General features: G+C 41.3%; 1 protein-coding gene across 1 annotated transcript; it reads left to right on the top strand.

Moving 5' to 3' along the window:
• Positions 1-2,647: 2,647 nt before the first annotated feature.
• On the top strand, positions 2,648-13,112 carry ncam3 (neural cell adhesion molecule 3; the record flags this gene model as incomplete). The annotated part of the gene is made up of 16 exons (XM_080857998.1): positions 2,648-2,708; positions 3,615-3,686; positions 3,997-4,203; positions 4,295-4,432; positions 4,918-5,061; positions 5,587-5,704; positions 6,025-6,179; positions 7,508-7,641; positions 8,006-8,144; positions 8,275-8,442; positions 8,740-8,859; positions 11,143-11,270; positions 11,468-11,636; positions 11,893-12,085; positions 12,525-12,650; positions 13,073-13,112. The coding sequence occupies 16 exons, from the start codon at positions 2,648-2,650 to the stop codon at positions 13,110-13,112; spliced, it is 2,112 nt and encodes a 703-aa protein (XP_080714124.1).
• Positions 13,113-14,940: the final 1,828 nt, after the last annotated feature.

The raw sequence follows: 14,940 nt of genomic DNA, 5'->3' as shown, positions 1-14,940 counted from the left end.
TGACACGGTCATGTCTGCGAGCACGTGTGCATCTCCTCAATAGGGTGCTCAGCGACGTCTGTTTATTCCTTACTCCTGCTATGGCCCCGAGTCTAAAACAGCACCCATTGTTTCACCGGACTATTGTTTGTTTACTAGTGTACGGGGCGGACAAAGGAGGAAACAGTGACTTGTCTGCAGTGCTTGTCTGGCGTCCAGTGGCATCCCAAAATGTAAAGGGTGTGGGGGGTCATTGTTTTTGGGAGTGTGTCTTAGTGTCTATTTGTCTGTTTACTTGTCTGCTAAGACAAAGATATGTACAGGGGTAGAGATGTGTTATAAAGCCAAATCTTCTTTAACATTTCCATCACCCCAGAATACATCTGAAATACCTACAAGCCATCACACTCAATTTTACACAGCATGGCAATGCAGGAACTGTATGTATTTGCTGTGCAATTATTTGTGTAATCTTGTTTCTGACCCAAACACTGCCTGGTTTTTACGTAGTTTGAACAGATGGAAAAAGCAGGGAAGGAGTGAAAAAGAACGTCTGGGCAAGAGGTCTTCTTTTCCTATTTCCCAGTGCCAAGCTCTGACGAGTGCACGCTCCCCCATAATGAATGAAAATGAGAGCAGGCAGATAATCACTCCGATAGGAGGCCCCCGATGGCCGGGTTGGGCCTCCACTGCGCTGGTGCTTTGGAACCTCAGCGCAACACCCGCAATCACGACCCACTATCAGCACAGAGGTGCCACAAAGGGTTGCCTGCCACCGGCGCTCCGCGGCACGGACATGGCATACGCTCAGAGGTGTGGCGCCGTGTGAACAATCTTTTGGGTGGCACAACAGATGAAGGGGGGATAAGGGGACCAAAATTGGGGGGAGAGGTTGAATGTTATGTTAATGGTCACACACAGATTTCCCATAAGGTAGAGGTTCCTGTCAGTGCTGTTGGAACGTGTGGTGTACGTCATGATACGGTTTCTGTAGGATTGTGAATTGAATTTAACGGGGTGTGTACTCTGAGCTCATGACTTGTGTTCAGTTCTGTTGGGAATGAACGATGGTGGTCGTGTGTATTTCTGTGGTAATTCACATAATCGCAGATTCATCTGGGTAAACAGTGTACAATGGCACAGTTTCCAGGATGTTCACAATCAAAAGTGATGAGTGGGTTAGTTTTGCTCGTAAATCTTTGTTGTCTTTATACTTGGCTTTTAAGATTCTGGGTCATTATGAGGTCTGCGTCCCCACTCAGCATTTAACAAAGATAAATTTAGCGCTCGTTTGTTGACCTCGAAGAAATTTGGAATAAACAAACCATCAGTTTTTGGACGAGCAAAACAAGTGTAGTTCCCAAATAAGGTTACATTGCTTGGCCATCCGTGGCCTTCCATCCTTCTTTCCGCACGTCACTGGAAACATCTCTAGCATTGGCGTCACACTCTGAATGCCGGCCTGTGTAATACGTGTTTACTCCCACAATGCCGATTTCCCATACGTCCCTTGACAGGACATAACGTCAGGAGTAGAAGCAGGAAATGAAAATCATTATGCGAAAAACAAACAAAATTATCTAAAATCAAGTTGTCACTTTCATCACATTTCCAGTTTATTAACACATCACATTGCATCTTTAGCTGATACCATTTATAGGTGCAACATTGTAAAATGTATGATTGTTTATTTACATGCAGCAGTTTGACAGGATTATAGTCAGATTATAGTTGTCACTTCAGTGTAGGTGCTCTGAACTTTAGCAAAACTGCAGCAATTCCTGATTTATAATTATTTGATTGCTTGAAATAGTGGATTATTATGGATTTAATTGTTTTTCTAATAACCTCGTCTCTTTTGTAGATTTCAAAATGATGATCTGCTTAGAAGCCACAAGGCTCATAGATTCACAGAGAAACCACAACCTTTATGAAATGTGTGTGCAAATATTTATAGGGATCCTCAGAGACTTATTCCTTATGTAATAGCATTGTATTGCAAGCATTGTCTCCAAGTACAGGTGACCTTTACATGAACAATGATTTTAGTACAGTTTTTTGTCTTATTCTCGGTTCAAAGAAAACAGAAAAAAAGATTTGTAACCGTTTATGTGCCATGTTTCCTGCTTCTCAAAACAACATATATATGAATTAGCTCTGTACAATTTTGAAGTAAAGGAATTCTGAACTGAATGTTCTAGACTGTGCACAGTTTCAGTGACGTAGTCGTAAACTACAGCATCTTGGATTAATGCATCTAGGAGGGGCTGGCCGCAGAGATGAGCATGCTTTTCAATGATGGACCTTTTTATCAAAAGATACTTTTTATCGTCCCATCAAAGCCCCTGAGAGCAGAGAGCTCCTTTCATCCGGCATTCAGAGGGACGAGTCAGGGAGATGTGGTGGCGCCTGAGAGGGCTGGGCAGGCACCATCCCCATGCTTGATTTGAATTAAAAATTTCAGGAGGTGGAAGTCAAGGCAGAGGGGGAGATATCCAAGATAACACATTTCCTGTCTGTCTCGTTCGTTCGCCCCCCCCTCTGCTTATAAATTCTTAGGCCACTTGGCTTTGGGAAGACTTGCACCAGTTTTTTGGGCATCAGAGAACACCCCAGGTGTTTTGGAGTGAAAGGTTGGAACATAGCTGTGGGTGACGGTTTTGGGGTCATGGCTGCTGCTAAGCTGGTGATGAGATACTGTGTTCTTTTCTTATTTTGGACATTGTCAGGTGAGAGTCATTTCAGATTAATTTAACTTGATTTGGTAGGGCAGTTGAATTGTGTGTTGAAGCACAATTGAATAATTTTCTGTATGAAGTGAAAACAGTGGAAGACTATAAAGTTCATACCATTATTGTCACTAAGGATTCTCAGTATTTAGTCTATATATTAACACTGGATACAGTTCAGTACCAGCATTGTATTATATTTGAAATAGTTTTTCTTAATTAGTTGGTCGTCCTCCAAATTAGAACTAATGTTCAAAATTATTTTAGAAATCTTTTTAGAAAGACAATGTTTACATTTTGTCAATATGGAAATGAGCAGTCTTACATTTATTTGCATTCAAATTTCTGCAAGGAGATCACCAGACAGGTGTCACACAGGCAGATTAAATTAACTTGTTTGCCTGTAATACAAACATTCATTATTAAATGCAGGGATTTTGAATTCTGATCCTCACCTGAGTGGTAAGGTTGATATCAAGTGTATGTGCAAGCATCTATTTGATTTCCTCTCAGTATGCTGATGATGAAAACGATGTAACATACAATCCACGCATATGTATTTATTGATTTTCGCACCCCAGCCATTCAGGAAGAGATAAAGTGTAATGGAGGAAGTCAGTCACTGCTCAGGCTTTTGTCTGTATTTCCTGGACATTTGTCAGCAACCTGCTCTTAGCCCCTTGGAGCAATTAATGACCCAAACTGCACTTAAACAATAGAGAATCACTTTTAGGCCAGTCCGATGATTATCACGCAGCACTGTGGACATAAAGAAGGAATTGTGCGGCTCTATATTTTGAGTTTATAGGCTTCTGTTCATGTTTTGTGGCTCATTCACTTCGAGCTGCATTGTTTTGTATGAAAGGTGCTACACAAATAAAGCTTATTATTATTATTGTTATTCAGATGCAAAAATCAGTATTGTTGCCAGTGATGAGGATGTAATGGTGAATGGTGACCAACTTCTTCTCTGCAAAGGTTGGTATTCATTTACTCTGTATTTACTATGAGATCACCAGAATGCAAAAACATAAATCGATGTACTCTCATAAAACTATATCCATCGACAACTTCAATAACACTTTTTGCCGTTTCAGAAAGCATTCCTAAGCAATGACCAATGCTCATTCGAACACATTATTTTAAACACCCTCTCACCTAGTTTTCTTGGTCATTGCCCAGCAGCACTTTTTGGAATTGCACTCTAGGACTGCAGTCTAGGACATTAGTGTCCTGCTAGAGCCACAGCCAGTACCTAAGCAGTGAGATATTACTCTGTTCCCTTCAGCTGCCGGAGAAGGAACCATCACTTGGATTCACGGCGACGAGGAGATTGAAGAGGGCGATGAACACTTGGTGGTTGAGAAAGTTGATGAGGCATCAAGTAAGCTTACAATCAAAGCCGCCCAGATGAGTGACTCGGGGACGTATACCTGCAAATGTGAATATGATTCTGGTGACACAAAGCAAACAACCGCTTCAATCTTTGTTTATGGTAAGGACACAAGCATGACAGGCACCCACATATGCAGAAGAGCAGTCTCTCAAATGTATCCCTTACCGTTTCCTCTTTCCCCCCCGCTTAGAGCCAATCAGCTTTGGCCAGACAACAACCTTCCATGAGTTCTTAAAAGGCGAGCGAGCGCTGATCCACTGTCTTGTCACTGGGAGGCCTGCGGTGGAGGTTCAGTGGTTCCGGAGCAGCACCCTCCTGGTTGCTGATGGTATGAGGGACACTCTCGCCACCACCTCTTCTGGTTTCTCCTGTGGTACGGGGCGTCTGGTTATCCCCTGCATGGCTCCGCGCACTGCCTGTCTGTTGGCTGGTGGAGGGATGGCGATGGTGGATGCCTTGATGGAGAGATTTCCAATCCGATTTGACCCTCAAATCGAAGGATGTTTTTTCCACATGTGGGGAAAACATCTGACGCCCAACTCTGATTCTTTGTCTTTTGCGGTTCAGTCTTTCCTCTATTTCAGTGATGGAGAAAGAGGCTTTTTTATTTTTTTATATTCATATACTAGTGGGGAACCATTCAAGGTCTGCCCCATGTACCATGAAACACCACCATTGACAGCCTCAATGAGAGTGTGTGTGCTTTCTCTGCTCACACTTTAACACACCTTAAACGAAATTACGTGATTCACATTTGTTTCTTCCTCTTCTTTTTCTTTTCTGTTTTCTATTTCTTTTTTCCATTTTTCTTAGGAAATCAAAGGATCACTCTCCTACCAGACAACTCCCTTCAGATTAACAATATTCAGAGGGAAGACAGGGGCACTTACACCTGCAAAGCCTCAATTAAAGGCCGCCCTGTATCTAAGATGCAAAATATCTCTGTTGTAATCAACAGTAAGTAATAAATAGTTCAATTAACTTCTCTCTGTTTGGAGAAAGGTGTGTCATAGGAACAATGATAACAACAACAATAATAACAATAATATCACCTAATGGTAAGGTGGTTTACATAAAAAAGCGGAGGTGTCCAAGTACTGAGCCTGAGGTATTCCAGTGGAGATTTTGTGAGTCTTAGAGGCTTGGTGAGGCACTCATCCATGCCAAGACACACTAAATAATCATCATTAAACCTACCAAGAATGACTGGATCAGACAGTATAGAAAGCAGAATTTAGAGAGTTACTGTGTCGAAAGCAGCTGATGGCAATAAGAATAGAAGCTCTTGCTAGTCTCAAAGCTTTAGTCACAAACAGGCAGCAGAGTAGTTTTGGTAGACAGGAATTCAAAAACTACAAAAATCTTGGATAAAAACTGGCTCTTGACTACAATCTGAACAATATAAATTCTTTAGTGTTCAGTTATTCTTCATATTCAAAATTTAGATTGTGTCAAATATAATCAAGTCCTTTTAATCTGCAGCACTGCCAGTAGTGGAAATTCACGAGAAACTGAAGAGTGTCAAAAGTGGACCTGATGCCACCGTCTCTATTACCTGCTCTACCTCAGGAGAGCCCCAACCAGAGATAACATGGATGATGTGAGTAGTCGCGCTGTTTTAATTCTTGTGTCTGTGTGCGCCTGTGTTGTGTTTGGGGTGAGAATATAAAAGTTTGCCTCAGTTCGTGTGTGACAGCTCCCTACTGTATAAAACAGATCCTCCAAGCATGCCTCTGTTTGGTTGCCGCATAATTGACTCAATGCAACACTAATGTTCCGTGCCATCCTGTGTACGCTTTGACTTTTCCTGTCTGCCTCTCTCTCTCCCTTCCTGGCCTTGTCTGCCCTTGTTATCCTTGTGATGTGCCATGGTGACCCATCTGCCCTCTCTTACCCTACCACACCCTTTCACCATCTAAGGCCCACCACCTTTGATTCCACCCGCCACAAGTTCAACTCGGACAAGAGCGACCTCACCATCACGTCTGTTAAGAGGGAGGACAACGGAGAGTACATCTGCACGGCCAAGAATAAGATCGGAGAAAGTAGTGCCACAACTTATCTTGATGTCTCAGGTATGAACCGTGTATTAGGGATAGGGAGGATGGATTAGATGCACATGGGGCTGAGATGGGCAAAATACCCTCACCAATAGCTTTGTTGTGTCCGAACAATAGTATAACTATTGGCTATTCATGCAGACAGAGAGTGAATTTTGAAATAGAAAAAGGTCACTCGACCTGTTTTGAGAACGTCTTCAGCACAACACAAGAGCAAGCATGTTTTTACGCTGGGTGTAACAAAATACAAGAGATAAGTTTACCAATAATGATCAATCTTAGCAGTTAAGAATGATTAATTCTACGAATGTTGTATTACGTGTCAACGTATTAGGCCTACTCAACACGTCAAACATAAACCAGCTCTCTGCCAGTTGCAAGTGTCCTAGCAAGTGCAAGAGTGCTTTTGGGTATTCTTGAAGAAGGAGGTTGAGGAAGAGGTTGAGGTCGAGGAAGATACGTATAAATAAGTTAGGAAATTAGTAAATAAATAAATATAGGCCTGTGGCTGATTTAGACGCAGCACATGTATTGTAGGCTGTATGTTCATTACTCAGCTCTTGTATTTAATTTCATATTCATTATTATGGGAGGTTTTGTTCTCTCTCCGATGGAACGTCAAAGAGCGAGAAAAGAGGAGATAAAAGAATAAGCTTTAACAAATTAAATCAGTAACAAGTGTCCATAGTTTTATCAAATTAGCTTAATTTATTTCAAGGACAAGAATGGGACATTGCGATAACAATGTATAACAAATACAATAAATGTGTTGTTAAGTTGTAATCTCCCTGTATGTCCTGCTTGTGACCCCAGTGAGAAGCCGCTGTTAAGAAGCTCTTACCCATGTAAATCTACTAGTGTTTTCAAGTACTACGGAAGTTGTCATGCTTTTGTCAAACGCTCCGATGGAGGGATTCTACAAAATATTTGACCTGGCCCAGGACTGTCTGAAATAAACTAAAGAGTGTTTATTTAATGTGCACATGTATCACCAAATGGTTGTTTAAGTTATAGTCATTGAACAGTATAGGCATCGGTACTGACTTTTCTCATTTTGCTAAGACTGAATACCTAAAGTTCAGAAGCAGGGATTGGGCCTCTAGGATGTCAGTGAAATATAAAATTGCTAGTGGTGGTCTGAATAGAAGAGTAAGAGTGAGGGAGAGTTTTTCTTTCTGTTTTTTTTTTTTTTTAAATCTCAGGTCAGTGCTACGTCGACGAGTAGGTCTTGGATATTGTTGCTTCACTGAAGTATGATGTGATGAAATGGGGGCTGGCATCTCTGTAGAATCTCACTCATCCTCCCCTCTAAAGTTTTATTGTGTGGTCTTTGTTATCTTCAGAGCATCCTGTGGTGATCCTCAGCCGGTCTGAAGTGCGATTGAAGCCGGGAGAGATGATGTCTGTGTCTTGCAATATCTCAGGAAATCCTGTCCCCTCTCTCCAGTGGATAAAAAAGGGTCATGATGGAAACACGGTGGGACTCGGCCACCCTACGCACACATTTTATATAATGAATGATATAAGTATATATCATAGAAATATAATAGAGTCTATTATTGAATTAATGTTTTAAATCATTGGTCATTGTAATATAAGTCATATGTCATTGTAATACAATAACATTAGCTGAGCGTTACAACCATGTGCACAATTAAATGAGATTATTTATTTTGACTTAATGTGTAATCTTGCTACATCTAAACAATTTAACTAAACTTAAAGATTATGTTGTTGATGTCTACCTTTGCAATTTGTCATTTCACTTAAATTCCATTTTTTAAGTGCCAGAGGTTGATGTGTAACTCTGCTTATCTCCGTGCCTGAATGGCCAATCACAGGGCTTTAGCAGCAGCGGCCGAATACGAGTGGAGGGATCCGACCTGATCATAGAGAACGTGGCGCCCTCTGATGGCGGTCTATATTCTTGCATCGCCAACAGCAGCTCAGGGATCCAAGAGGAAGACTTCAGCTTGAAGAGTGAGCCATTGCACTGTCGCTGAAAAACACCTTCCAGTCCCTGTTTTGAAACTGATCTAACTTCACCCAACATTTTGTTGGGCTTTAAAAATGTATCTCTTCCACACGTGCTCCCTATTGTGTTTTGCAGCCCTGCCCGGGAAGCCGTCCCAGGTGTCAGTGAAGGCAGGAGCTGCTGCAGCCAGTTTCAACCAGAGTGCCCATGTGGTGGACGGGGGCTCTCCCATTACTGCTTACATCCTCCAGTGGAGGCAGGACACCCAGCAGAAGTGGGACCAAATGGTCGTCCAGGCTACTGGTAAAGTTTTATTGTTGTTGTAGAAAACCACTGCGTTTTTGATTTTTATTGCGTGGAAAAATAGCAATTTTCATCACATTTGAAAAATGAATGAAAGATGAAATTCTATGAAATATGAGAAGGTTATAATACAATATATATTATAATTTGATAATTAGCAAGTAACAATATTATGCATTACATCTCCGTACAGCATTTGAATACAGATTGCGATCATTAGGCTCTGTTAATTTATTATTATTATATTTATATATATATATATATATATATATATATATATATTTTCTACTTGTGCAGATCCTCTGGTTGCCACCCCTTTGTTGCCCTACACTGAATATTTCCTTCGTCTGGCTGCCCAAAACATTGTTGGACAGGGAGAGTTTTCTGATTCAACCAATGTCCGGACACTGGGAACACGTGAGTGTCACCCTTTCAACCATCTCTATACCCCCACCCCCCACAACAACATTTGTATTTAATTTGAATTTAATGTAACCAGCTCTCACTTGCAATGACCTTGGCACGACCCTACAGCTCCCTCTCTGAAAAATGTTTCATGTCTACAAGCCGTGTCTTCTCATTTTGTTGCACATCTGCTGCAACCTGCCACTCATTCCATTGTTTCATGCCCATCTCAACCACATCGCTCATGGTGACCATCCATCTTCACCTTCTCACATCCCCTGCTCACCTGATGACACCACCCCCACCCCCCACAGGAGGTAATACCTAATGGATTGGTGCTAACAGTATAAAAAACAAGAACAGGCTTGTGTTTGAGATCACGTAAGCTGTACAAATAAATAATTAGTTATCGTTTTTTAACTGTTAAGTAATCATATGATGCCTCACATGCGATATGGTCTAATTGTTTTAACTGTTAAGTTGTCATTTGATGCATCATATGATATATGATCTAATTGTTTTAATTGTTAAGTAATCATATGATGCCTCATATGCGATATGATCTAATTGTTAAGTAATCATATGATGCCTCATATGCGATATGGTCTAATTGTTTTAATAATCATATGATGCCCAGGGTTTCCCCCAGGATTTCCTGTAAGGTGCGGTGGCACCTCAGCGGGGGGTCTGGGGGCCCCCCCCCAGAAAATTTTGTATTTCTTAGACGCAATTTCCTGCATTTTAACCGAATTGTGGGCCCAGTTTCAGCTCAATACAGAACTGTACTTTTGTTTCTAAATACGGGACAATGTCATTATTTCAGGTCCTTAAAGGTGTACAAAGTATGGGTCCTCATGAGCTACCTATTTGGCAAAACATGATCGGTGTTATACAGCCACGGTTTAAACCTAGGCTTTTCAACCCATGTTGGGTCCCAACCTGAAGCCCTGTGTTTGCCAGGTTTTTTATTGTTGTTGGTTGGCTGGCTCTTCTCACTGTCTTCCCTCACATCTGACTCTCTTGGTTCTAGGCAGCATTCTCCAGCTCCACTACTACTACCTGCCTATATTTCATTTCAAAACATTACATGTTGAAATATGATGACAAAATATTACTGTTTACAGTAGCCTACTTCACATACATTGTGTGACTACTATGACTATTGTTACTGACTACTGATACTGTCATCATAAGAAGATTTAGCAAAAGGGGCAGGTGTTTATTTTGGGGATATTTACACTGCACGCATAGTAGCCTGCTTGCTGAAGCCTAATGATGCTGTACAGCGCTTGCTACAACTACGTCATTAAGCAGGGTGCCGCAAAGTGGTCAACAAGTCAAACAAGAGAAGGCGGTGCTGAAAGGCAAAACACACACACACACACACGAACGCATGTCCAAGTGGGGTTATGAATTCACAGGATATCTGGAGGTTAATTTGAGAAATGGCTCTTTCCTTTTTTTAGTGAAGTATTTCAGCAAACTCATCTGAAAAAGAGGACAGAGTGAGACGATCTAAATGCATTAGAATTATTATCTTTGAAGAGGACGCGTTGACATTTTGGATTCGAAAACTCCGGCGGGAATTACTAGCTATTAGGCTACTTGTTTAACTGTTCTTGTATTTATTACGAACGAAATCGCTAAGTTGGTCGGCTTGTCCTTAGCCTAACTAATAGATCTATGAGCTCTGCGAAGGTGTCCGCCTATTTTAAAACCACGCAGGCCTCGGACTTGCTACCTTTAACAAACTTTGCTCTGTTGTCATCCGCTACAAGTGCAGGGCTCATTGAGGGACCACACACAGCTGTGCGTTTAGAAATGACCGTTACTGAAGCTTATTTACATTTAGCCTCCCGAAATAGACGCAATGTGAGAAACCAGCCGTCTACGTCTACAACATATTAGGCCTACGATGTAACCCCTGCACAATGTTCAACAACTTGTTCTCACATGTAAAATAAAATTAATTCAACGTCACGTACCTCTGATCCAGTTGTTCGGTTTCTAGTTTGAGGGCCAGTGTGTCAGAAACGAGAGAGGGGGCGGGGGGAGTATGTAAACCGGCTGTGGTAAGCCGTGGATGCCGTGGAACGCTGATCAAGTGCGGGAAAGGCAGAAGAATCCTTTGATGTGGCAAATAACACACCAAAAAACAGGGCTCCGATTTTTTCCGATGCGTGGCGGGGAATGACGAAGGTGCGGCGGCCCGCCACGCTGAAATGAACGTAGCGGAAACCCTGATGCCCCATATGCTGTGTGGTCTAATTGTCCTGCTCCGTGCTCCACTGCCAGGTGAACCAGACAAACCCTTCCTATCAGACAGGGAAATACATTTTGAGGAGGACATCGTTACAATCCCCTTCAAGCAACTGGACACTGGTGGATCCCCTATCAGTTCCTATATGGTGCGCTACAAGGCGGTAAGTGGCCTTAGGTATTCTCAGATACTGTATGTACCTGTATATATGTACACACACACACACACACACACACACACACACACATATGCATGGACACAGGGCCTGATGGATTTGTTATGGACTGAGGACTGTCTCCGCCTCAAATTGGGAGCTGGGTACTTCTGAGACCTTGTCATGAAGTGACTTCTCATCCCCAGATTAAGGATGATGAGTGGAGGGAGAAAGACCTGCTCCCAAACGCCACAGAGATCTATCTCCACGACCTGCAGTACAGCTCTGACTACCACCTGGAGATCATTGCCCACAACCCCAAAGGCCAATCCATGCCTGCCTCACTGAACTTCACCGTCCCACAGCCGAGTGCAGGTGCAGTCCGCCTACAGATCTCACATCTTCTGCCGCAGAGAAGCATTGTGTGAATTACATCAGTGTAAAAGGGGCTTTGACTTCCTTTACTAAACATTAGGTTAATGTGTACATTTCCAACATATTTCAAACAGCTTAGCTGTTCATGGAAATATCATGTTGTAATTCAGGAGTGTTAGGCATTAATACAGAGAAAATAGAGTGATTTACGTTGCATTCATGTTTGATATGTTTTCCTTTGCTTTTTCCTCAACAGTTAGTAAACCTGGTTTGGGGAAGGGTGGCGTAGTTGGCATTGTGATGCTGATTTTCCTGGTGCTGCTCATCGCCGTGGATGCCACATGTTGCTACACCAACCGCTGTGGCATGCTGATGTTCCTGGCAGTGAAGCTGTTTGGCCAGAAAGTTCCCGGGACAAAGACCATGGAGGAGGGGGATGGCACAGCAATGTAAGAGCTGTTCTCTCTACCATATCGCCATCTCTTTTAACCTAGTGTGTCAGTCTACCTTTGGTTTATGTTTGTCTTGTTGTATAAAGTGCATGTTTGTGTGCATTTTATATGAAGGGAAAGGCCCCTTTTTCACATATTTTCACCATGCCAGAAAACCCTTTCCCTACAAAACTGATCTCCACTGCCAGCATGATTCCTTAACATCCCCATATTGGACTATGATTATGACTCCTAAATGGCCCATAATGTTGATGACTACCACAACAAGGTGTGTTAGTAGGTGTGTGTACTGAGTATATGCCCCTTTCATTAAGCCTCAGCTTCTGTGTGTGTGTGTGTGTGTGTTTGTCTGTATGTGTGTGAGTGTGTGCGTGTGTGTTTGTGTGTCTGTGTGGGTTGGCGTGTGTGTCTGTTTGTGTGTGTGTGTGTTGTGCAGTGACATGAAGGTGAATGAGCTAGCATCTCCACGGGGTAGCATCTCAAAACAGCAGGCCCAAAACAGCCCACCTCCGGGGGTGCAGTCTGAGATCACGTGCGACAAAGCGTCCCTCACCAAATTTGAGTAGGTGCCCCTGGTCTTTCCCAAAGAGGTGGACATGGCTGCCTAGTGGGTCTTCCATTAAGCCGCGCTCCACAAAAAATGGCAAAAGGAATTTAACTACACGTTTAATTACAGGTCATTTAATGGATAAGAACTCTGTATATGTTCAAAAGTCTGTCCAAGGTCTAATGAATCATTCCGACAGCCATTTTTTGATGCCAATGTGATTTGCCATTTTTTGATCCTCCTCATTATTCTAATCTATGCAAGCTGTGAAGTCAAGCATTTATGGTGGCATTAATTACCAGCTCACCACTTTATTATACAGTCTTCTACATTTCCATAGAAAATACTGCCTACTCTGACCCATGTGCACAATATTACAGTATTACTTTTATTCTAAAAGTCTGATCTGAATTGCATCTAATATTATCCTGCTCCAGGAAAGCACCAGCCAATGGGGATCCAACCACAGACGCCTGAGAGCCGTCACAGAGTGATGATGGGTGTGGCATGTCAATGGCCACAATCAGGACTTGGATGATACAGAGAGTTAGTCATAAGATGCATAATGACCTACACAGTTGTTGTACAGGAAAACAAAGCAGCGGAAACTGAAAATAGCAGAACCCAATGTGATTGTCGTAAGTCATAGTAAAGCCAAGAGAGGATAGTTAGTTAGGCATACATGTCTTCCATACACCTTTTCAGAGTGTTTTTACACATCTTTATATATCATTAATACACATCATATATGTGCAAGTATAACTTTATGGACATTGAACGATAAACATATACGTTTTGTTGTTCTGTACTGTACAGGTCTTTATTTTGTATCTCAAAATTAGTTTTCGCCTCCTTTTTTTGCATGTACCAAGATTCTAAGAGAAGATTGTACAGTTATCATAGATATTATATCAAAACATTGTACAGTTAAAATATACATTCAAGACTTTATACTGTAAATTATTTGTACATACCTTATTTTACTTTCTTTATGTTGCCTTTCATTATAGAAGAAGATGTATGTAATGTATGTAAGCTATTTGAAGAATTATCAGTAGGTTTTTCTTTTCACACATATACTATACTGTATCACTAGATAATATGTCTGTGTTAAAGGTGCAGTCCGCAATTGTAATCCCATACACTTTGTAAAATTCAGCAAATTGCTCCTCACTGTCCTCTAGCTGTCACAGTCGTGGGTCTTTGAATGGGAAACAAACATAATGGCTCGGGTCAAGCCGTAATCAATTCTTGCAAATCAACATGTTGCTTCAGGAGCGCTGAAGGAAGGGGTGTGGTTTGATTGGCTGTTGAGCTCAAATATCAACAAACTTTCACTAGAATTGCAGACTGTATCTTGTATTGGCTAGTAGACAAATCCCCAGAGAACCCTAGTTTATCTAGATGAATGGCCAGCGTTATCACTCTTGATATTTCCTCTCCCATGCGAGAGAATGAAATGAGAGTTTTGAGAGAATACTCAAAATACTGTGAATTTCAACAGTATTGTTTGAAATATTGTTCAGAATTGCCTAAATGATACACCAGTTATATGTTATTCCTTGTTCAGATGACAGTTGTTTTTATAAAACCGTATACTGCCTCAGATAAAGTTCTCAGAAGAATATAACACAGCCCTGATGCATTGAGTACATTGTAATGTAGTTGCGTATTTGCTCCTGTATACAATTCATGTTTATATTAAAATGTTTTAACGCTAATGAAATCCAGCAATTTTTGTATTTGTGGTGGAAAGGGCTGCTGCACTGGTCAAAGAAGATTGCACATGTAACTAATGTTTACAAAGTTATCTTGAGGATTCTGTAAATAGTGTATAAAAAGTAATTAATAAATAGTTGTCTAATAATAAACATTAAACATTGATAAGTTATGTATTTATTAGTAACCTTTATTGGAAATAAATGATAGAAGAATAGAATATAAGCAATGGAAATATTCACTAAAATAAGAAATTCAGCATAGCTTTTTTAATGAATGAAATGTAATGTTGGAGCGCCCTCTACATGACGTAGAGCGTGAGCTCGCGCAACTTAATTAAAAAAAAAAAAGAAGACGCCAGCAGAGACTCAGGGAAGACGCTTTTAGAATTCGCAGTGACAACCTTTTTAAATTAACGTCTTTACTGACCAAATGAATTCAACCAAATTGAATTATTCGATTGTATTTAAAAGTTGAAAGTGTTTTAAACGAGTGTGAAAGAGAAAGTACAGTTTGAATATATTGGATTTATGTTTTTTAACCCCCTGTGAGTGCTAGTTGAGTGCTAACTTGTAGCCTAACTGAA

The sequence above is a fragment of the Sprattus sprattus genome, assembly GCF_963457725.1.
Source record: "Sprattus sprattus genome assembly, chromosome: 19".
NCBI lineage: Eukaryota > Metazoa > Chordata > Actinopteri > Clupeiformes > Clupeidae > Sprattus > Sprattus sprattus.
This window is presented reverse-complemented; position numbering and strand designations above follow the sequence as displayed.